The sequence below is a fragment of the Delphinus delphis genome, chromosome 20 (genome assembly GCF_949987515.2).
Source record: "Delphinus delphis chromosome 20, mDelDel1.2, whole genome shotgun sequence".
Taxonomy (NCBI): Eukaryota; Metazoa; Chordata; class Mammalia; order Artiodactyla; family Delphinidae; genus Delphinus; species Delphinus delphis.
Window position 1 is genome coordinate 15,965,888 of NC_082702.1, and position 22,756 is coordinate 15,988,643.

The 22,756-nt window shown below is 49.4% G+C and overlaps 1 protein-coding gene across 2 annotated transcripts; it reads right to left on the bottom strand.

The window, feature by feature from the left end:
* Positions 1–3,311: 3,311 nt before the first annotated feature.
* On the bottom strand, positions 3,312–12,881 carry HAUS5 (HAUS augmin like complex subunit 5). 2 transcript variants are annotated; one of them, XM_059999388.1, is made up of 19 exons: positions 12,760–12,881; positions 11,970–12,032; positions 11,845–11,877; positions 11,688–11,712; positions 10,990–11,095; positions 10,751–10,910; positions 9,579–9,648; positions 9,405–9,487; positions 8,846–8,903; positions 8,574–8,698; positions 8,306–8,387; positions 8,074–8,204; positions 7,682–7,844; positions 7,384–7,464; positions 7,137–7,282; positions 6,765–6,876; positions 6,555–6,687; positions 5,162–5,294; positions 3,312–4,991 (listed from the first exon to the last, which is right to left on the bottom strand). In XM_059999388.1, the coding sequence occupies exons 1-19, from the start codon at positions 12,855–12,857 to the stop codon at positions 4,874–4,876; spliced, it is 1,920 nt and encodes a 639-aa protein (XP_059855371.1). In that variant the 5' UTR covers positions 12,858–12,881; the 3' UTR covers positions 3,312–4,873. The 2 variants fall into 2 exon arrangements, with proteins under 2 accessions (XP_059855371.1, XP_059855372.1); XM_059999389.1 differs by lacking the exons at positions 11,688–11,712; positions 11,845–11,877; positions 11,970–12,032; positions 12,760–12,881 and adding an exon at positions 11,533–11,674.
* Positions 12,882–22,756: the final 9,875 nt, after the last annotated feature.

Below are 22,756 nucleotides of genomic sequence, written 5' to 3' on the forward strand. Positions count from 1 at the left end.
TGCAGGATCTTTTGTTGCGGCGCGCGGGCTCTTCCTTGTGGTGTGCGGGCTTCTCTCTAGTTGTGGCATGCGGGTTTTCTCTCTCTAGTTGGGGCACACGGGCTCCAGGGCACGTGGGCTCTGTAGTTGGGGCGCATGGGTTCCAGAGCGCGTGGGCTCTGTAGTTTGTGGCACACGGGCTCTAGTTGAGGCGCGTGGGCTCTATAGTTGTGACACGCGGGCTTAGTTGCCTGCGGCGTGTGGGATCTTTGTTCAAACCCGCGTCCCCTGCATTGCAAGGCGGATTCTTTATCACTGGACCACCAGGGAAGTCCCCATTGAAGTCATTCTAATTGCTGCTCAAAATGTCCCATCTTTAGCCAGTGGCAACGCCTTCATACAGACTCCTGAGTCCTTTTGACTCAATCCCAGTAGTTTTGGAGGACGTCCTTGCTCTCTGGTACAAAATGCTTCATACTCATTTTGCGCATTTCCTGCCCCAGACCTAGAATCAGCTATTTCCCCAAGGATCCCTGGTTCCTTTGAGTCAGAAATGGTATTTAGAGGCCACAGCCTGGGCACTAGGTTGCTCATTGTTACTGCGTTGTCATATGTAGAGCTTTTCCGTGGACTTAGCTAGGGAAATATATATATATAATACATATTTATATATATTTATTATACGTATTATATATATAGTTTAGAAAGAGAAAACCCCATGAGTTCATTCTAATATTTCCAATTCAAATGAAAGATTACAGGGTATTACTTCTTTGATTTTATATTTGTATCTCTTTTCTTCTTTTTTTAAAAAATATTTATTTATTTATTTGGCTGTGCCGGGTCTTAGTTGCGGCAGGTGGGGTCTTCACCGCCACGTGCGGGATCCTCAGCTGTGGCATGTGGGATCTTTTAGCTGCAGCATGAGGGATTTTTAGTTGTGGCATGCGAACTCCCAGCTGCCGCATGTGGGATCTAGTTCCCTGACCAGGGAGCAAACCTAGGCCCCCTGTACTAGGAGCCCAGAGTCCTAGCCACGGGACCACCAGGGAAGTCTCGTGTATCTCTTTTCATTTGCATTAAAAACTTAGTCCCCAGTAACATTAGCATAGCTACATATTTGCTTTAGTCTAATATATAATTTCAAAATATATGATGTTGGGTCTCAAAATTTTAAACTGTATTTTACCAAAATAAAAAAAATCAGTATTATTATGAACAATAAGACTATTTGAAAGTAGGTTGCAGACATCATCCTTAATACTTCAACACACATTCTCTAAGAACATTCTCCCACTTAACCACGATACCATTATCACACCAAAGAAATTTTATAAAGATACAGTATTATCCAATATACCAATCTCTCATTTCTCATATTCAAATTTCCCCAGTTGACTCAAAAATGTACTTTCGCGGGACTTCCCTGGTGGCGCAGTCGTTAAGAATCCGCCTGCCAATGCAGGGGACACGGGTTTGAGCCCTGGTTTGGGAAGATCCCACAAGCCGCGGAGCAACTAAGCCCGTGCGCCACAACTACTGAGCCTGCACTCTGGAGCCCCCAAGCCACAACTACTGAAGCCCACACGCCTAGAGCCCGTGCTCCGCAACAAGAGAAGCCACTGCAATGAAGAGTAGCCCCTGCTCGCCGCAACCAGAGAAAGCCCGCCTGCAGCAATGAAGACCCAACGCACCCAAAAATAAATTTAAAAAAAATTTTTAATGTACTTTCGGGACTTCCCAGGTGGTCCAGTGGCTGACTCTCACTCCCAATGCGGGGGGACCCAGGTTTAATCCCTGGTCAGGGAACTAGATCCCACATGCCACAACTAAGACCTGGTGCAGCCAAATAAATATTAAAAAACAACCCCAAACCCCACAAAAAACAACACTCCAAACCAAAAAATAACCCCAAAATGTACTTTCAAACGCAAATGCTTAAAAAAACTTAAAACACCCCACCCTGATTCAATCAAGATTTTACATTGCATTTGGTTGTCCTGTCTCTTTTAATCTAAAACAATACCCACTGTACCCCCACTGACTTTCTGAAGAATATGATCTAGTTGTTTTGTCCAAGGTCGCACAACTTTTATTTCACCCAGAATGTCTTTGGGATAGATTCCTATAAGTAGCATTGTCTGGGCAAAGAGTAAATGCTTATATCGTTTTCTTTTAATTAAAAAAATTTTTATTATTATTTTTGGGGTTTTATTAATTTTATTTATTTATTTTGGCTGCGTTGGGTCTTCGTGGCTGCGCGCGGGCTTTCTCTAGTTGCAGCGAGCGGGGACTACTCTTCGTTGTGGTGTGCGGGCTTCTTATCGCGGTGGCTTCTCTTGTTGCAGAGAACGGGCTCTAAGCGCGCGGGCTTCAGTAGTTGCAGCACGCGGGCTCAGTAGCTGTGTCTCACAGGCTCTAGAGTGCAGGCTCAGTAGTTGTGGCGCACGGGCTTAGTTGCTCCGCGGCATATGGAATCTTCCTGGACCAGGGCTCGAACCCATGTCCCCCACATTGGCAGGCGGATTCTTAACCACTGCACCACCAGGGAAGTCCAATAAATGCTTATAGAGTTTTTCTGGAGATGATCCCACAGATATTCCATATTGCACATCCACTGATGTATCAGAGTGCTGTTTCCCATAGCCTTACCAACAGAGGGAGCTGCCAAAATTACAGGTTTCCTTTTTCCCAGTCTGGTAGGTGAGAAATGTATCAAAGTGGGGTTTTAATTTGCTTTTCTCTTAGAGAGTTTGAGCATATTTTCTGAGAACTGTCCATTCATATATTTTGCCCATTTTTCTATGGACTTGGAATTTTTCTTTTCCACTTTGACACTACACACACACACACACACACACTTTTATGTTATAAACTGAGAACATTTCCCCCCAATTTGTCATTTCTTCTTAGTTTTTTTTTTTTTTTTTTTTGCGGTACACGGGCCTCTCACTGTTGTGGCCTCTCCCGTTGTGGAGCACAGGCTCCGGACGCGCAGGCTCAGCGGCCATGGCTTACGGGCCCAGCTGCTCCGTGGCATGTGGGATCTTCCTGGACCGGGGCGCGAACCCGTGTCCCCTGCATCGGTAGGCGGACTCTCAACCCCTGTGCCACCAGGGAAGCCCTGCTTTTTTTTTTTAAACCAAGTAAAAGTTTCTTTTATTTTTTTTGTCAGTACTTCCCCTTACTGCATCTGGATTTCAAATCATATTTTGGAAAGTTTGTCCAACTTCTAGTTTATAGAGGAATTCACCTACATGGAGCTCACATTTTGTTTGAGGACAATAAAAGATAAAGTAAAACAGTATGTTAGAAGATGTGCTATGGAGAAATATTGAGCAAGGATGGGGGTAAGGACCCTCTTGTTCAGTAGGGGGGTGGCTCGGAGCTGAGATGAAAAGGAGGGGGGACACTAAGGTGGCACATAGGAAGGCAAATGTGTAAAGACTGGGAAAGAGTAGCCAGGGATAGGAGGAGAACTGGGAGAGTGAGGGTGCTCTGGAGGCCAAGAGAGGAGTTATGGGAAGGGAGGTGGAAAATCAGGTTTAAAATCTCAAAGATGTCAAATATCCCTAATTTGTAAACTAACTGCAACCCCAATAAAACCCCCATCTATGTTTGTATTTCTTCTGGAACCAGGCAAATTGGGTATAAAGTTCACTTCATTTGGGAGAAAAACCTAGCAAGAGACAGGGACACATTGAAAAATAAGAGCAAGACGGCAATCAGCCATTTCAGGTACTAAGACGTATTACACAGCCTTTATAATTAAAACACTGTGGGGATGGCACACAAGCGTCAGACAGACAGTGGACTTGGAGAGAACACAGATGCAGCCAAATTAACCGTGGAAACTTAGTGTATGAAAAGGTGGCATCTCAAGTCACCTAAAACTACTTTATAAAGTTTAGGGATGTAAAGTTTTACTTTATAAGTTGAAGATAATTCACAGCGAAATGCTACAATCTAATCAGTACAGCTAGATTAGTTCTGAAAAATCTATACACCTGTTTAACCCCACCACCTTCAATGTACAACATATTCCCAGCTCGAGAAAGTTTGTCTCCTCCTTGGTTGATCCCTGCCACCCAGCCCTCCTTCAGAGGCAATCACTGCTCTGAATGAGAATTTTAATAAATGATAGTGAGATATATTTAAAATAAGATAAAATTGAATCCATTTAGATAAATTCCAAATGGCTCAGAGATTTAAAATTTACATTTACAAAAGAAATTGTATAAAACCAGAAGGCAATGTCATCTCTTAAACCCTCCCCTCTTCCAGCAGATGCACTGCCTCCTCAGCCCTCACACCAACACATCTGAACGCAGGGCCTTTGCATGTGCTGTAGTCTTCCCCTCTGCAAGCCTTCCTCAGATACCCATGTACTTCCTTCTCTCTCTACCTTTACAGAGTGTCACCTTTGCTGTCTAGCCCTCTATTTAAAAATCACACCACTACAACCGCTTTTTCTCCACAGCAGTTCTTCCACATACTAAATATTTTGCTTACTTATTTTGTCAGTGGTCTGTTCTCCTGTCCTAGAATGACAACTCCCTGAAGGCTGGGACTTCTGTCCATTTTTTTGTGCTGGATCCTCAGTATTTAAAGCAGGTGCTTGATTACTTTTTGTTGAGGGTAAAAGTGACGAGGAGAGCTTCAGGTAGGGTGGGGCACACAGTACCCCATTCTCTTGGCTTTAGTGGGATGATAGGACAGTGGCAAGGCAACTGAGAGGAAAAACAGAAGAGCCTGTGAAGGGGGACGGCAGGTGTGGGTAGAGACAATGGGCTGACGCATCCAGGCAATGCTTTCTTCCGAAAGTCTTATTAAGGGAAGTGAAGTGTTGGGGTGAACAAATGCGAAGCTCTGGACTTCTCTTTGAGCCACGTCTTCATCTGCACAGCTGCTGCAGGGCGCCTTGGGCCTGGATCCAGCGCAGCTGCCACTGGGGCAGGGACAGGCCTTGGCAGAGCTCCCCGGAGAGGGCGGCTTGTCCTGGCTGCTCCCACCTGGAGAAGGGGGATGGCATGAGAGGGAAGGCCTGGACCTCCAGACCTTCTCTGGCCTCCGCTCAGCACCATGCTCTGCTTGTCATCAGCCCCCCCACCCCCACCCCCGCCCGGTCTAAGTTCTGCCTGTTCCACCAGTCAGCCCCCACCTCATCGTGCCCCCCTCTCACCAGTCCCCCACAACTCCCTGCAGCTCGGGGATTCGCTTCAGTGCTTGTTTCAGCAGGTTCTCCAGGCGCTTCAGAGCCTGCCCCAGGTTCTCTTTCTGCTCCTTTTCCTGGGATGCCCAGATCTGCAGCAGCTCTGCAGGTTAGAAACCCGGGGGGCAGCAATGAATCCTCTGGCTCCCTGGTGCCTTGCAGCCATTGGGTCACCAAGTCTCCAATCATCTAGCCTTCACCTGAGCATCTCTCCTAATCCTCTCTCTCCTCCCAGGTCCTCTTACCACGTGCAAGCCCACCATACCTGAGGCGTCATTCTGAATGCCTTCCTCCTTCCCCCTGATGGTCCCTCGATCTCCATGGCCCAACCCTCAGTGTCCTCCCTGCTTCCTTACTTGTCCCCCAGCCTTCCTCCTTGGGCCCAAACCTCAGCCTCTTACCGGTCCATCCTTCACATGGCAGCGAGAGTGATCTCACAGCCTAAACCTGATCCTTTCCCTCTCCTGCTTGGAACCCTGCAAGGCTCCCCAGAGCCCCAAGACAGAGCCCAGGCTCTCAGCCTCGTACTTGAGGGGTGCATCATGTGACCTCTGCTTACTACTCCTGAGCAAAACCTCACCTGTCTCCCAGGGCCCACTGGAGACACCATCTTTCCTCCTGGACAGCTCTCACCTCTTTCCCCATTGAGCTCTCAGTGCCAGCACATGGCACATACCCAGCGAGTGCTTGCTGAGTGAATCCAGGAATAAATGACTTTTCTGAGTTTCAGCTTCCTCTCTGTAAACTGGGGTCTTATGCTCCCTTCCCTTATGGTAAGGACTGGAAGACACTGTGCATGTGCAGATAACAGTGACTAGAATCACACCAGAGACACAGAGTGCTTACTGCAGCCAGGCACGGCTCAATACCCTGTTTGGGTCACCTGACTGAATCTTTCCAACAACTCTGTAAGGTATTATGATTATGCTTATTCCACTGAGGAGGAAGCTGAGGCACAGGGAGATCACGCAGCAAGGAAGAGGTGGGGCTGAGAAGAGAATCCAGGTAGTTTAACTACGCAGCCCACTTTCTAACTGCTCAAGTATACGACTGTTTGGTGATGGATGAGTATTTGGCAATTCAATGAGCAGTGCTGCCTCATGGTTAGGAGCACAGACCCATGTTAGACGGCCTGGACTCAAATCCCAGCTTGGCTGTCTGGGCAGCTACCAAGCCTTCTGCTTCTCAGTTCTCTCCTCTGTAAAACGGAGAGAACCCCTGGGCTGCTGTGCAGATGAAACTAGTGAGCATGCTCAAAGCACTCAGCACACTGTATAAGCAGTGGGTGTTTGTGATTTCTCCTGGACGCTGATGGTCCTGGGAAGGGGCTGGGATGCTGGATAAGGAAGCAGGGCAGGCCTACCCCGGGTGGATGGTCCTGGCGGCAGGCTGGTCTTCATGTGGAGCAGATACCAGCATCGGAGACTTCGCTGGTCCTGGAGGAACAGAAGGTCCTGGCGAAGAGAGGCAGCCTTCGGAAGGAGCAGCTCCGGAGCCTGGAGGAAGGGGGAAGGACAGTCACCTGGGGTGGGGGTAGAGGTGGGAAGACGGGTCCTAAGGGACACGCACTCACCTTCCCTGCGGGCAGCCCCAATGTGTGGCTCAATACTATGAGGCTGGAGCCTCTTGGGGATGCAGGATGCAGCTGGTGGATGGATGGCAGGACCGTAGGGAGGGGCTGCAACCTGTGGGGGAAAATCCAGGTTGGGTGGGGCACTGAGAGGGAGGCTTGGATTCCAGAGGCTCTGGGGGCTGGGAGCTGGACTCAGGAGGCCCAGGAACTTGGAGGTGGGTCTGAGGACTAGGATTCCAGAATGGGGCTGAGGACCTGAAGGTGAGGTCTGGCAGCTCGGGAACACTGGGAGGACTGGAATTGATTTTGTGGAGTGGGCCCAAGGAGCAACAGTCATCCATGGCAGGGGACATAGTGATGGCCCAGTCTCACCCTCCAGGGCTGTGCCGCAGCAGGGTGCCCAGCAGAAGATGGGGCAGATGCTGGGCTCCCTCCTCTAGACAGCGAAGCAGCTCCTGGCTCTGTGGTGCCACCATCTCAGATGTGGGGACCACTTTTTGCCGAACCAAAGCTAGCACCTGTGGGGAAGGAAAGGGATGGGAAGGGCAATGTGAGGCCGCTTAGCCCCCTCCCTAGGAGACCCAGCCCTACCCAGAATTTGCCCCAACTCCCATCTCACCTCCCCAGGGCTCCGGCACAGGCTCGTCTTGCTGGCTGAGTTGCCCTTGATGAGCAGGCGGACCTGTTCCTGTGTCTCCTCCTAGGCAACAGAGAGGTCACGGAGATGGGCTGCTTTTCCTTGTCACCTTCCAGCCTCTGCCCTTGCTCACCCCTTTGCACAGGTCCTGATTCCTCTTGGGAGTCTCACCCTGGCCCCCTCCCCTCACCAGGAGGCCCAGTTCTGGATCTTAAGGGTCCCAGCCTCACTCCAGCCCTCCACCAGGCCCTGCCACTTCTCCCGGAGTCCCGCCTCTCACCACCAGTTGGCGCCAGTGCAAGATCCTCTGCTGTTTGGCCTGTAGCTCCTGGAGCAGAAGCTGCCGCTGCCCAGCAGCCTCCTCCAGCTCCTGGCTCATGGCATGCAGGGCCTTGAGTTCTGCCCGCAGGGCAGAGCTCCGGAGCCCCAGCAGCAAGGCCTGCCTGGGGCACGAGTAGAAAAGAGCAAAGGAGAAGGAAGGTGACTAAGACTCACCACAGAGGAGGGATATCAGATCTGCAAGGATGCACAAGGAGCCGTAGCACAGGGAGACAAACCAGAAGAGCAAGCAGGGATGCATAAACAGGAGCCACAGGTGCAGAAAAAGTCCAATAACCTGAAACCTCTGGGAGAGAGATGGCCTAGAGGCCTCTGTCCATGGAGACCCCTCACCTCTCGCTGGATCCCATGGTACATCTCTCCATCTGCTCCATCAGGCCTTGGAGGTGCCGGGTCAGGATTTGATGGTCCTCCAGGAGGGGGCCCCGCTGGGTGACCAGCGCAGCCACAGACTGCCAGCCCTCCTGGAGCGAGGCACAGAGTCAGGGTGGGCATGGTCCCTGGCGTTGGGGGCTGGGGGAGGGGATCGAGTGGGTTGCGAAGGGGATGGAGTCCTGGGGGTCACCTGGATGAGATGCACCATGGACGGCAGGGCCTGGCTAGAGTCGGGCTGGTCTGGGGCCTGGGAGCCGAGAGTAGGGGCCGAGCTGCAGAGAGAGGAGACCTGTCCCCTTGCCTGGGCCCTTGGGGGTAACCAATGTCAGCCCACCTGCCAGATTGGTTACTGGGTTTCAGTTCCACCCCCATCAGCAGGTCACCCTGCCTGGTCCTGACCTGTCCCAATTTCCTCAGCCCACTGCCCTGCTCTGACTGTGGGAGCACTCACGCCACACCTGGCTAGCTCTGTATCTTGGAGCTCATCCACGGTGCACAGGGACTGGATCTCTGCCTCCCGCTCTGCAGCCAGATGCTCCAAGGCAGCCAGGATGTGGCCCGGAGGGTGGTTTGTCAGCAGTGACTGGTGAGGAGAGGAGTGAGGTCAGGGCAGGAGGGAGGAGGGCTACGAGCTGGGACCCATGGAGAAGGGGAAGGATCACGAGTTAGGTCCTGGCACCCTGAGGTTTACATGGGGCAGAGGGTGTGTCCTTTTTGAGAGCCCCCTCACCTCCACTGAGCTAAGCCACTGCTGGTAGGAAGTTCCAAAGAGATCATCTCGAGGGGTTCTGTGGAGTTGGGGAAGGGGACAGAGAATGTTACAGAACACATCAACTCACCCTCTAATGATCACCACCACCCTATAGGGTAGGGGTTGTCATTGTCCCCATTTTAAGGATTGGAAACCAGGCTCTTTCTCTACACCTGTCAGACTTGAGTTCCCCACTTAATATCAACTCGCTGGTCTTGGGCCCCTTCACGTGTGCTGTTTACCTGGAACACCCTCTCAACCTTTTACTCTCCTCACCAGAGAACCCGTCCTGTCTCCTTAGCTGGGTAAGGCATTTCATTTGGGTTCCCTGCGCCTCTCATGCCTCCCCACCCTCTGACAGCCCTAACTACCTGGGTTGTCACTGTCTATGATGGTCTGTTTCCCTCTTTTCCCAGCCTGGGAGCCCTGTCAAGGCAGGGCCTGGGCTAACAGAGCCCGGAGGCCCAACGTCTGTAACAAGTGACTACCCCCAAAGCCCAGGTTCTTTGCAGGGTCTCGGGGGTTGAGGGATACTCACGGAATGCTGCCTCCCTTGGCCCGAGGCATCAGGAGCTTCTGCAGGAACTGGGTCCGGAGGCTGCAGGCTGTTCGGACATCACCCTGTGAAGAAGGGAGTGTAGCTTGAGGAGGGCCCAAAGGTCCACTGAACCCCAGGCTCCCCATCTTTTCCCCCATGGCTCAGGATTCTTACCAGGACCACAGGCTCCAGGCTCAGGGCTGCTGATGTCAAGGGTCCAAAGTTTATATCCACTTTGGCCTTCCTGGAGAGAGAAGTGCAGTTGGGGATGAGGTTCCTGGGAAGAGGGAGCTGGCAGCACAGATGTCTGTGTCCCCTCTCGCTGCCAGCAAAGCTAGCCTTGATCTCAGAGGCCAACCCCAAATTAGACCACTGTCATCTCCTGGCTAGATGACTGCATTAACCTCCTTATCGGTCTCCCTGCTCTTGCCCACTGCAGTCTGCTCTCTACCCAGTAGTCAATGATCCTATTAAAACCTCATACAGATCATGTCACTGTTTTGCTCAAAACCCTTGAAAGCAATGTGATGTGGCCCCATTACACTCAGAAAAGCAACAATGGGTATTAGAACTCTTCTAAGCACTCCGCGTGATTTGACTCACTCAATTATCATACCTACCCTATAGAGTAGGTATTAATATTATCCCCATTCTATAGAACTTAGAAACTGAGGCACAAAGAAGTTAAATACTTTGCCCAAAGTCACACAGCTGTAAGTGGCTGAGCCAGGCCATGAATCCAGCCTGAGAATAAAATTCCAATGCCTCCATGGCGCTCTGTCCACCTCTCCAACCTACCACCTCACGCTCTCCCTCTTGCCTACGAAACTTAAGCTGAACTGGCCTCTTGGCTGTTCTTCCCACATGCCAAGCTCAGGGCTCTGCTTCTGCTGTTCCTCTCCATGGAAATTCCTCCCCCAACTCAAATGTTACCTCCTCAAAGAGGCCTTCTCTGACCATCATACCTAGGGCAGGATGTCCCTCTCCCTTTCTATCATATCACCTTTTCTTCATAGCGCTCATCTCTACCTATGATTACAGGGTTTGTCTCCGAGTTTACCACCTGTCTCCTCTGCATCACAGTGTGAGGTCCATGAGGGCAGGACTGTCCCGTTTACCGTTTTTTCCCCCGCACCGGTGTTCTAGATATATAGCTGGCACTATTCTAGACACTGGAAATACAGGTGGCTGAGATGACAAAACTTCCTGGTCTCATGGATGTTAAATCTTAAGGAGTGGAGCTCAGAATTCTGGAACCCAAGAAGCGTTCAGGGCAGAGCACTGGGTCTTTAAGAATGTGTCTACCCAGCCTGGCGAGGGCTGCTCCCTGGACACCTGAGGCTTACCTCTCTATGTCCTGCAAATGCTTGAGCTGATTCTGCAGCTGCTGCATGGGACCTTGGAGCCCACGCTGCTGTCTTTGCATGGCCCCAGCTTGGGCCCGGAGGAGGAGAGCACGACGCTGGGTGTCTTGCACGCTCTGCAGGGCCTGCTCCATGGCCATGTCTGTGAGAGGAACAGGGGCGGCCATCAGTACTTTCCTTAACCTTGTTCTGCTGCCCATCTGTCCAGCCCCATGGGTCACCCTGAGCCTCAGTCTCTCGCTCCAACAGCTCCAGGCTCTGGTCTAACTCCAGGATCTCTGCCCGCAGGTGGGCAACAGCGGCTTCCAGCTTCAACTTCCGACGGGCCTGGTGGAATCAGGTACAGGGTCAGATGCATGGCCTGGCTGGGGCTCGGCCTGGCCTGACTGCCCTGTGTGGAGCAGCAGTCTCTTACCTGCCCACTTAGGTGGCAGAGGGTTTTCCCTAGGCAGTTTTGGTGCCTGAACTTCTAGGACCAGAAGAGCACTATGGTACTATCCTGTCCCCCTCCTTCCTCCTGGGATTGCCTCATCTAGCCTCCCACCCTGTTTCTTGTCTCTGTCCCAGTCCTCATCTCCCCACTGAGCCCCACACCTGGGAGTCCTGAGGTCTCCTGGAAGCCTCCCCCGCCCCAGATGTCACCTGGGCACCATGCACACATTGGGTCCCATATTGGTCTCAGTATCTCTCCCAAACCAGTCTCTTCTCCCAACCTCACCAGCTTTGATGCCCCATATCCATGTCCCCCCAACCACAGCTCATACCTTCTCCCCCTAGACTGTAAGCCCTGTGAGTGCAGGGATCAGGGCTGTTTTGTGACACAGTGACCCTAGCATCACCCAGCACAAGGCTGGGGCTAGAGCAGGTCTACAAATCCTCTTTTTGGATGAAAGAAAATCTTGCAGCACGTGCTTCTCACCTCTGGACTGTCCTGGTGGCCATACCTGAGGAAGTGAGGCCAGAGTTAGGGGATGACAGGGACTTCCAGGGGTAGATGGGAGGCTGAGGCTGTGGGTGGGGACATGGCTTGAGGGGGCTGGGGAAGACAGGAGGGGACAGCTTTGAGGACCAGTTACCAGAGCAAGTTTCCCCGGATCTTCTTGACATTCCTATAGTGGAGAGGTAGGAAGAAGGGGAGTTACTGTAGGACTCGCCTAGGTCCCCTCCCCTGCCACAGCTTCCCTCATGCAGCCAGGCTCACCTCTGGCTGTGCACATGCCGCAAGACGTAGGCCCAGATATCGGCCCCCTGGCCCAGACACAGCCTGTGGGAACAGTATGTAAGGGGATGCCTGGGACGTCACACAGGGTGGAGGATGTTCATTCGCAGGGTGGTGGGGGGTAAGGTCTTTACTAGGGAATTCTCACCTCTTGGGGGAGGGAGGGTCCATACTTTTGGGGGTAAGGTATTCCCTCCTGGGGAGTTCTCAGTCACTGAGAGGGTGGGCTTCTCACTGGGTGTAGGGGTATTCTCATTCCATGGTGGAGTGCTCCCTTTCTCCAGTCACTTCCAGAGGTGGGGGTGAGGGCTATACTGCCTGGAAGGGCTCTCTCATTATCAGCTGTGGGTCATCACTCCTATACATTCAATCTTCAGTGGGGTGATCTTTGCTGACTCCAGAGGGTCCTCACTGGCTGGGCTGGGGTGTGTGGTGGGTGATGAAGTGCTGCAGGGACAGCCTTACTCTGGAGATCCAATTTCCCCACCGGGAGGGGGCATTCATTACTAACTCACTGGTGCAAGGGACCTCACTCTGGGCGGCCTCACAGGATGGGCGCGGGAGTGTTGGAGTCACCGCCAGGACGTCCTCACACAGTTCAGGATTCTCTGCCTGGATTTGCTACTCGGGGGGCGGGGGCGCCCTCAAGGGTTATTCTCACTCGGGCAGAGGGGGATGGGGAGGGCGGCGCGTCTTAGATGAAGATGTGGTTCTCACTCCCCGGGACTCTATCTCCAGGGTGGGGAGTCGTCACTCCTAGAGAGGTCCTCACCTGCGCAGCGTCGACTCCGGGGCCCGGGCGGCCACGGGCGCCTCCATCTCTTCCGCCGCCCAGCAGCCCAGTTCCCGCGCTTGCTGCGCTAACTCCATGACAGCGGCTCAGCCAACGCCTCCCGCCCCTTCTTCAAGTGTGGCTTCCGCCTCTGACGTCACGAGTGCGCCGGAAGTGACGCCATCGATCGCCAGACAGGCAGGGGCTTTCCGGCTCTGCAAGATGTCAGAGCCGGTCTACGTTTCTCATGCTTGAGGGTCCGGTCCCTTTGAGTGGAGATGAAAGGGGCGTGGAGAAACGGTGGGGCCCGCTAGCCTTCTGCGTCCTCCTTCCTACTACCATCTGTTCCCTAAGAGACAAAAGGTCCCCAATGCCTCCCTTCATTTTCTTGACAAAATGGGACTTTCATCCCAGAAGGATGAGAATCAGGCGAGGAGATGCCAAATTTACTGCTTTTTGGTTTCAGAAACAGGGTGTCAGGTCTGAGTGAGGGATAGAGGGCAGATGGCATGACCCTAATATCTCTCTGGCATGCTTTCTTCTAGGTATTCGTTCGTCCGTACCATTCTGTAACATTCGTGAGCTGACCCTGTGCTGGGGACACCCCGGTGGCTGAGACAGCCCCAGTCTCAGCTACTCGAGCCCCAGTCTCAGCTACTCGAGCCCCAGCTACTGGAGCTACCAGTTCAGTGAGGGACACAGACGCATCACCAGGTAGGGATGGTAGAACATAAGCAGCAGGGGTGGGTCAATTTGGGACACAAGGAATGTGAGAGGTCTATGGAGTGCCCCAGAAAGCACTGGATACTAGGGCTGGAGTTCTGGAGAGCCCACTCAATCTCAGACATGGCCCTGAGAAATGGCAACATTCAGGGACTTTTCATTCAATATGATTCATCACTGTCCTCAGTGTCCTGTACAGAGCCTGACGCTCTAAATAGTTGTTGAAGAAACAAATGGCAGGAAAGGTGGTGGGGGTGAGACTAAAGCTGGGAACGCTGGGAGGAGGATGGAGCAGGATGAAGGGAGGAAGGGGTTGAGGACAGTGCTGGACCACTGTAGGGCTGTGGAGAAGAGAGGAGACTGAGTGGATGGGTCATGTGAGGTTGACTGGCTGTTGAGGGTTGAGATCCAGGGCTCTAGGCTGGGGATTAGGTGGAACAGACCTTGAAATGGGGAGGTGAGAGAAGGGGCAGCTTTGGGGGAGATGCTGATAACAATGTGAGACTCTGTGGGTGTGAGGACACCCACAGAGGGGACATCCAAGGGTCAGCCGAGCCTCTAGTCCAGGGAAAGGGGGACCATGATGTCACCACTAAATAGCAGATTTCGGGGAGAAGCTGAGTTCAGCTTCAAATTCTTCATAAGGGCTGAGATGCAGAAGAGGGTGCCAGGGGCTGATGTAATCCAGATGGGCTTCCTGGAAGAAAGACTAGCAGCTGCTACTCCACCATCCTGATTTCTCAACTTTCCATTTCTTTCAAGCATCTCCACCCTTCCAACCTCTGTGGGATGTTTTGCTGTTAAAAAAAAAAAGAAAATCAATTAGACAGCATGTTTGCCAAGGGCCTCTGAGCTTTTCAAGGGACTTTAGAAAGTACTGGCTGTTAAAGGAATGAAAAGACAAGTCACAGACTGGGAGAAAGTATTTGCAAAACACATATCTGATTATTGATGAGTATCCAAAATATGCAAAGAACTCTTAAAACTCAACCATAAGAAAATAAATAATCCAATTTAAAAATGGACGAAAGTTATGAAGTGGTGTCTCACCAAAGATGATATACAGATAAATGCAAATAAGCATACGAAAAGTTGTTCAACATTCTAGGTCCTCAGCGAGCTGCACATTAAAACAATAATGGGTTACCTCTACATACCTATTAGAATGTCTAAAATCCAAGACAATGACAACACCAAATGCTGCTGAGGATGTGGAGCAATAGGAGCTCTCATTCATGGCTGGTGGGAACGCAAAATGATAAAGCCGCTTTGGAAGACAATCTGAAAAGGCCATATGCTGTATGATTGCAACTGTGTGGCATTGTGGAAAAGGCAAAACTATAGAGATCAGTAAAAAGATGGTAGTGGCCAGTGGGTGGGGGGTAAGGAGGAAAAGGTGGAACACAAAGGGTGATTTTTTTAGGAGGGGGAAACTATTTTGTATGATACTGTAATGATGGATATGTCATATTATGCATTTGTAAAAAGCCATAGAACTGTACAACACAGAGTGAGCCCTAACGTAAGGTATGGATTCTGGTTAGGAATAATGTTTCACTCTTGATCAGCAATAGTAACAAAGGTACCATCCTCCTGCAAGATGGTAATAATAGGGGAAAATGTGTGTGGAGGGAGGAGACGTAGATGGGAACTTTATTTTTTGTGTGGTTTTTCTCTAAGCATAAGACTTCTCACAAAAAAATAGTCTATTAAACAAAAGAATTGGCCGAAAGCTGGAATATTGTTTAATGAATATCTATAACCATAAACTAATGGCAGTTAATCAGATGCACCTTGACTCAAGCTATATAATTATAAAAGGATTCTTTATCTGTTTTGGATAAAAAATTAAAGGCAAATAAGGAATAATTGCCAGCAGTTTCCCCTCCAGCTCTAAAAAAAGCCAATAGGGATTATTAGGCACATCCTCTCAAGACACCGAAGAGAGAGCAGAGCTGGTCATGTGACCATCTCCCCAGCAACCACTAACCATCTTCTCCCCACTCTCCTCCAGTCTCTGTGTGGTGGCTTTGTAATGTGTCCACTTGACTAGGTTGAATGAGCTATTTCCTAGAATCACCTTCTGTGTCCAGTTATGATGGGATGGAAGAGATTCTTGGGCAAGATTTGGAGGGGAGAAGTGAAGCAGCTGCCCTTTTGTAGATCACACAGGTTGTCACTGGCTGGCTGCTGGCTCATCATGTTTGCATAGGGCAGCAGCCAGGCCAGCAATTGTTTCACCTTCTCCTGGCTCTTCCTTCAACTTCTCCAACTCCTGGGCCATACGTGTGTTGAGCTCCAGCTTCTTCTGTGGCTGCTCATACCAACAAGGTCAGAGGCAAGCTTGTTCCAGCTTGTCCTAGCTTCCCCCCATTTTACATCTGTCTTCCCTTCCTAACAACAGCCTGCCCTGTGCACTTCGAGTGCCAGCATCTGACACTAAGACAACAATATTAAGGATTGCTTAATGACTCCACCAATTGTATAAAATCAAATCCCTGTTTATCTATCGATTGATCTATCTATCTGATATATCTCCCCTAGTGGTTCAGCCTCTCTGATTGAACCCTGATACAAGGAGGATACCGAGGCCAGGGCATGGAACCAGGGCAGGGGATGATAGGACTGAAGCACTGCAGGGGGCTGGTGGAAGTAGTGATCAGGCTGAACTTATCAGGGAACTTATCCTTAGGTTAAGACCTTTCCAGAGAGGAAAGCAATGTTCTCATTGGGACAGTACCTGTCAAGACTCCCTCCCTCTCACATCTGAGCTTTTATTCCTGTTGTGCCCCCCCAACTCAATTACCCTTCTTTCTTATCTTCAAAGGCTACCTCCTCCTCATCCTTTAGATCTTCCCCCCTTTATTTATTTAAAATTTGAATTGTAGGGAATTCCCTGGCTGTCCCGTGGTTAGGACTCCATGCTCTCACTGCCAAGGGCCTGGGTTCAGTCCCTGGTTGGGGAACTGAAATCCCACAAACTGCACAGCACGGCAAGAAAAAAACAAATTGAATTATAATTAACATGCACTATTATGTTAGTTTCAGGTATAATGATTTGATATTATTATACATTATGAAATGATCATTACAATAAGTCCAGTTACTATCTTTCACCATACAAAGTTGTTACGGTATTATTGGCTAGATTCCATATGTTGTACATTACACCCCCATGACTTATTTATTTTATAGCAGGAAGTTTGTATCTCTTAATCCCTTTCACTTATTTCATCTGTTCCCCCACCAGGTCCCACTGGGGACCACCATTTTGTTCTCTGTATCTAAGAATCTGTTTTTGTTTTGTTTTGTTTGTTCATGTGTTTTGTTTGTAAAAATTCCACATAAAAGTGAAATCATAGTGTTTGTTTTTCTCTGATTTATTTCACTTAGCATAATACCCTGCAGGTTAATGCATGTTGCTGCAAATGGTAGGAATTCATTTTTTTTAATAATTTATTTTTGGCTGTGTTGGGTCTTCGTTGCTGCACATGGGCTATCTCTAGTTGCGGTGAGCAGAGGCTACTCTTTGTTGCAGTACGCGTGCTTCTCATTGTGGTGGCTTCTCTTGTTGCGGAGCACGGGCTGTAGGTGCACGGGCTTCAATAGTTGTGGCCCGCGGGCTCAGTAGTTGTGGCTCGCGGGCTGTAGAGCAGAGGCTCAGTAGTTGTGGCACGTGGGCTTCGTTGCCTTGTGGCATGTGGCATCTTCCCAGAGCAGGGCTTGAACCCATGTCCCCTGCATTGACAGGCGGATTCTTAACCACTGTGCCACCAGGGGAGTCCCTGACCCACTTTTAAAATTGGGTTGTTTGCTTTTTTGATATTGAATTGTATGAGTTCTTTGTATATTTTGGATATCAACCCCATGTTGGTTATATTGTTTTGCAAATATCTTCTTTCATTCAGTAGTTTGCCTTTTTGTTTTTATGGTGGATTCCTTTGTTGTGCAAAGCTTTTTAGTTTGATGTAGTCCCATTTGTTTATTTTTGCTTTTGTTTCCCTTGCCTCGGGAGACATCAAAAATAATATTGCTGACTGATGTCAAGAGTGTACTGTCTATGTTTTCTTCTAGGTGTTTTATGATTTCAGGTCTTACATTTAAGTCTTTAATCCATTTTGAGTTTATTTTTATATATGGTATAAGAAAGTGGTCATTTTCATTCCTTTGCATGTAGCTGTACAATTTTTCCATCATTTATCGAAGAGACTGTGTTTTCCCCATTGTATTTTCTTGCCTCCTTTGTTGTAGATTAATTGACCATATGAGGGTGGATTTATTTCTGTGCTCTCTGTTTTGTTCCATTGATATGTGTCTGTTTTTCTACCAGCACCATACTGTTTTTTGTTGTTGTTGTTGTTGTTTTGCGGTACGCAGGCCTCTCACTGTTGTGGCCTCTCCCGTTGCGGAGCACAGGCTCCGGACGCGCAGGCCCAGCAGCCATGGCTCACGGGCCCAGCCCCTCCGCGGCATGCGGGATCCTCCTGGACCAGGGCACGAACCCACGTCCCCTGCATCAGCAGGCGGACTCTCAACCACTGCGCCACCAGGGAAGCTCACCAGTGGAGCTTTAATGGCTATTTAGGGAGACGTGAGAGATTAGAAACTAAAGGAGCTGAATGTGTGCAATTGGGTTTTCCTGCCTGCCAGTTTTCCCCATAAGATTTTTCTGAATTCTTGCCAAAATGAGTAGCTGGGGTTGGATTAGAAAGTTTGCCTCACTGGAAGGAGAAGCAATAAACATGATAAGCATGTTTATAGAACATGACAATTTGATTCTAAAGCGTGTGGCAGGGGTAGGGATAAGTCAGAAGATTGGGATTGACATATACACACTACTTTATATAAAACAGATAACTAATAAGGACCTACTGTATAGCACAGGGAACTCTACTCAATATTCTGTAATGGCCTATATGGGAAAAGAGTCTAAAAAAGAGTAGATATATGTATATGTATAACTAACCCACTTTACTGTACACCTGAAACTAACACAACATTGTAAATCAACTATACTCCAATAAAATAAAATAAAACGTATGGGGAAAATCAAAGCCTCTAGAAGAGCTACAACAATCTTGAAGAAGAACATGGTTGGGGGTTTACACTATATAACTTTCAATGCTTACTGTAAGACCTACAGTATGACGGTGTGATATTGGTATAAATATAGACAAAGAGACCAGTGAAGCAAAACAACGAGTGCAGACATAGACTAACATGTACACAGTCACTTGGTTTAAGACAAAGGTGCCAGTTTAATACAATGGGGTCAGGAAAGTCTTGTCAATTAATGCTAATGAAACTGTGTATCAATATAGTGAGAAAATGAATCTTGAATCCTTCCTTACTTCATACCACATCACTTTTTGCATAATGTCAACCTACAACTGTGCTGTCCAGGGTGCTAGCTATGAAATTAATTCAGGATGGATCACAGACCTAGATATGAAAGCTAAAACTATAAAACTTCTATGAGAAAACACAAGAGAGTATTTTTTATAACCTTTGGATAGGTAGACAAAGATTTACTAAAGAAGACTCAAAAAAGCCTAAGCATAATATTTAAAATAATTGGACTTTATTAAAAGTTAACACTTCTTCTTGTGAAGACACCACTAAGAATGTGAAAAGTTGTCACAAATTGAAAGAAAATATTTGCAAAAAGAGAAAAGCGAGCAGTTCAACATTTTTAATGAACAAAAACATGAACATGCATTTCACAAAATATAATTTCTACATGGCCATAGCATGTGCAGGGTGATTAACATCCTTCGTCGTTAGGGAAATTCAAACCGAAATTAAAAAGACTGTTGTCAACAAATTTTAGCAAGAATGTAGGAATCCATCTGTATTCATTGGTTGCAAGAAGAAAACCAATTCTTTTACAGAACAAGAAGCACAGAGTAGCACTGAGCTGAAACAAATAGACTGCCAGATATTTCTCCAGCAAAGATAGGTTTATTTGGGATCAGCAGAGAATTGCAGTTGGGGTCTGCGACCATGGTGAGCCATGTGCAAGTCCCCGAAATGCAAGGGAAGGGGGACACTTTTAAGTGGGGAAAAGGAAGTTGGGAAGGCTATAGTAAACAAAGAGCTGAGGGCTTTTCATTGACTGAATCCTTGTCAGGAAAGAAGAGGCATCTTTCTTCTTCCTGTTGGGCTCTGCTATTGATTCAGGGCACAGGAGCGCCCCCTTCTGGTCTTCTAGCTCTACTCGATTAAGATTTATTTTTACTAATTTTTACAGTAGGCAGGCAGGCTCCAGGCACAAGTACCCAGCTCTGTTTTCAGCTTTTCTCCTAGTCCTGCCCTTATACCTGGTTTTGTGGACAAAGAAGACTCTAGATTGTGTAATCTAAGGGAACTTCAGAAGTTGGGTGAGCCCCTGGGGGGAGCATGAGGCGGCACAGCCCTTGAAGTTCACTTTTGCTTGCTGACATGCCACCAAGCAATGGCTCTGGGTAGTGTTGCACAGTAAACCCTTAGTGGTTAGAGGGAGCGATGGTCTCCCTGGGATGTAGCCCACTGGCCAAGAGACACATGACCACCAGCCATGGGATCCACCAGGCAAGAAATACACCAGCCAAGGAACTCTCAGCCATGGAAGGGGGTTCTCATTCTTATTGGCCTGTGTTGGTGATTTCTCTGGTATGAGATAAGGAGCACCGTAGGGCAGTATGATTTCTGCCTACACGACCCCTACACCTTCCAGCTTCCATGCTTGCAGAGACTGAGGAGGGTGACTGCCTAAGACGTGAAGGGCATCGCTGAGTCCATCATCTTAGGAGATCAACACACACATGCACAGACAGGTACAGACACACTCAGGTCCCACGTGGCTTGTTCCTGGCTGAGGTTTCCTGGCGCCTTCTCTCTGCCGAATGCTCTCCCTTTCCATATCCAAATCCCACCATGTCCAAGGGACCCAGGGGTCAGGGCACTGCCTCATTCTCTGTAAGAATGAAACTGCCAGGCTCTGTCCTCAGGCAAAACAGAAGCCTTCTGCCTTCCACTCTCCAGTCTGCTCAGGGCAGCCGGAGCAACCCCACAACCTAAATCAGATTCTCTCCCTCCTTGGCTTAAACCCTCCATGTTCCCATGGCTCTTGGGATCAAACCCAAATCCCTCACCCAGGTGTTCAGGCTCTGCCTTGGTCTGTTCCTCTCCTCTTGCCTCCACACTCTAACCACACTGCCTTTGTTTCTGTTTCTGGATCACACAACTCTCTTTCCCACCTCAGGACCTTTGCACTTGCCATTCCCCCTGCCTGGAACTCTTTCACCCTGATCTTCTCATGGCTAGCCCCTCATCCAGGCTTGGATGTCCTCTCCCCAGACAGGTCTTGCTTGACCTCCTCACTCCCCATTTCACCTCGTGTCACCCTCCTGGGTCCCTATCCCTTATGTCCTAGTTATTCCCCATAGCCCTTGGTCCTCTCTGAAATCATTTAGTTTATTTATTCAGGTTTTCCCTGTACATCTCCCCATCTACCCCATGGACTGCGAACTCCGGGAGGGCTGTGGCTTTGTCTCTCTTGGTTGCCACTTGGCCTTCAAGAGCAGAGCACTGCCTGGTGCACTGTAGGCTTCCAATATTTCCATGTTAAAAAAATTTACATACTGCCCTTTGCCTATTAAAGAATCAACCCAGAATGTACTAGCCAGTACTTGAGGCCCACCCACTTCATTCACTGAGTCAATCAGGAGTTCAAATTGGGAACAACAACAAAAGCAAATAGTTGAGACTTTCCTGGTGGCGCAGTGGTTAAGAATCTATCTGCCAATGCAGGGCACATGGATTCGAGCCCTGGTCCGGGAAGACCCCACATGCCACGCAGTAACTAAACCCATGCGCTTCAACTACTGAGCCTGCGCTCTAGAGCCCGCGAGCCGCAACTACTGAAGCCCGCGCGCCTAGAGCCCGTGCTCCGCAATAAGAGAAGCCACGATAAGTCCGCCACTGCAACGAAGAGTAGCCCCCCGCTCTCTGCAACTAGAGAAAGCCCGCGCGCAGCAACAAAGACCCAACACAGCTAAAACTAAGTAACTAAATTTCTTTAAAAAGGCAAATAGTTGAAACCCCACATCTTTGTTCATTGAATCAGTCAAGAGGACAGGCAGAGAACAGGGGTGGGGGGGCGTGCCTAAGTAATGCTTCCTTAGTACATTGAACCAACCAGAATCTGGATCTAAATGCTTGAGGCACCGCCCTCCCAGCATCCTCCGTATCAGGGCAGCCAATCACAATAAAGTGGTAACCAAAAGAGGCCGCGCCGCTGTGACTCAACTCGCCAGGGCAGCCCCAGGACGAGGATGAGTGAGCGGACAGCTGTGGCATTAACTGCGGATGCTGATCGGGAAATAGTGGGGAGTTTAAGGGAACAGGGAGGGAGTCAGGAGAGGACAGCCAGAGCTAATATGGGATAGACAGGGGGATGATGGGTGTCTGAGTGTCCAGGAGGAAACTGTAGGGTCGCAGGAATGTTTTTTGGGAAAGGGAAGGGATTTGTGTGGGAAAGAGGCTGGAGGTTAGAAAAGAATGGGAAAAGGTTATGGGAGACAAAGAGAAGATTATAGGGGTCCAGGAGAGGGTTACATGGGATAAGGAGGTTCTTGTGGGACAGGGAGAGGGTTAGGAAAGGACCAAGGGGAGGTTATGGAGTCTCAAGAAGGGGTTCTGGGGGAGACAGGAAGGGATTTATATGAAAAAATGGAAGGGTGTATAGAGGCAGGGGAGTGTAGGACAGAGAAGTCATAGGAGGGGGTTATGGGGAACAGGGAATTATGGGGGACAGGGAGGTTATGGGAGGATGCATGGGTTATGGGAGGTGTTATGACGGACAGGAAGAGAGTTACAGGATCAGGGAGAGGAGTGAAGCAGGACTAGGGCAGAGTTACAGGATGGGGAATATGAGCTATGTTGCCAAATCTTGGCCCCCTATGCATTGATGCCGAATAAAAATACGGAGATAGAGGTTTGGAAGATAAGAAGTAGAGAGGCTTTTTATTTTCTTTGTCAGGCAAAGGGAAGACACAGTAGACTAGCACCTCAAGAACTGTCCCGCCCCCATCCTGGGGAATTACAGAGGGTCTTATAGGTGGAACTCGCAGTCCAGGGTAAGCGATAAGGATCAAAGTGGTGAAGGTCTTGCATTCTTCTTCTTCTTGCAATATTTTAAAACAGTCACTGCTGGCATCAGGCAGCCTGGTAATTGGGTCCGTTCATCCCTGGGTTACCGGCCTCCTGGCTCCTTTCTGAAATGTAAACAGGT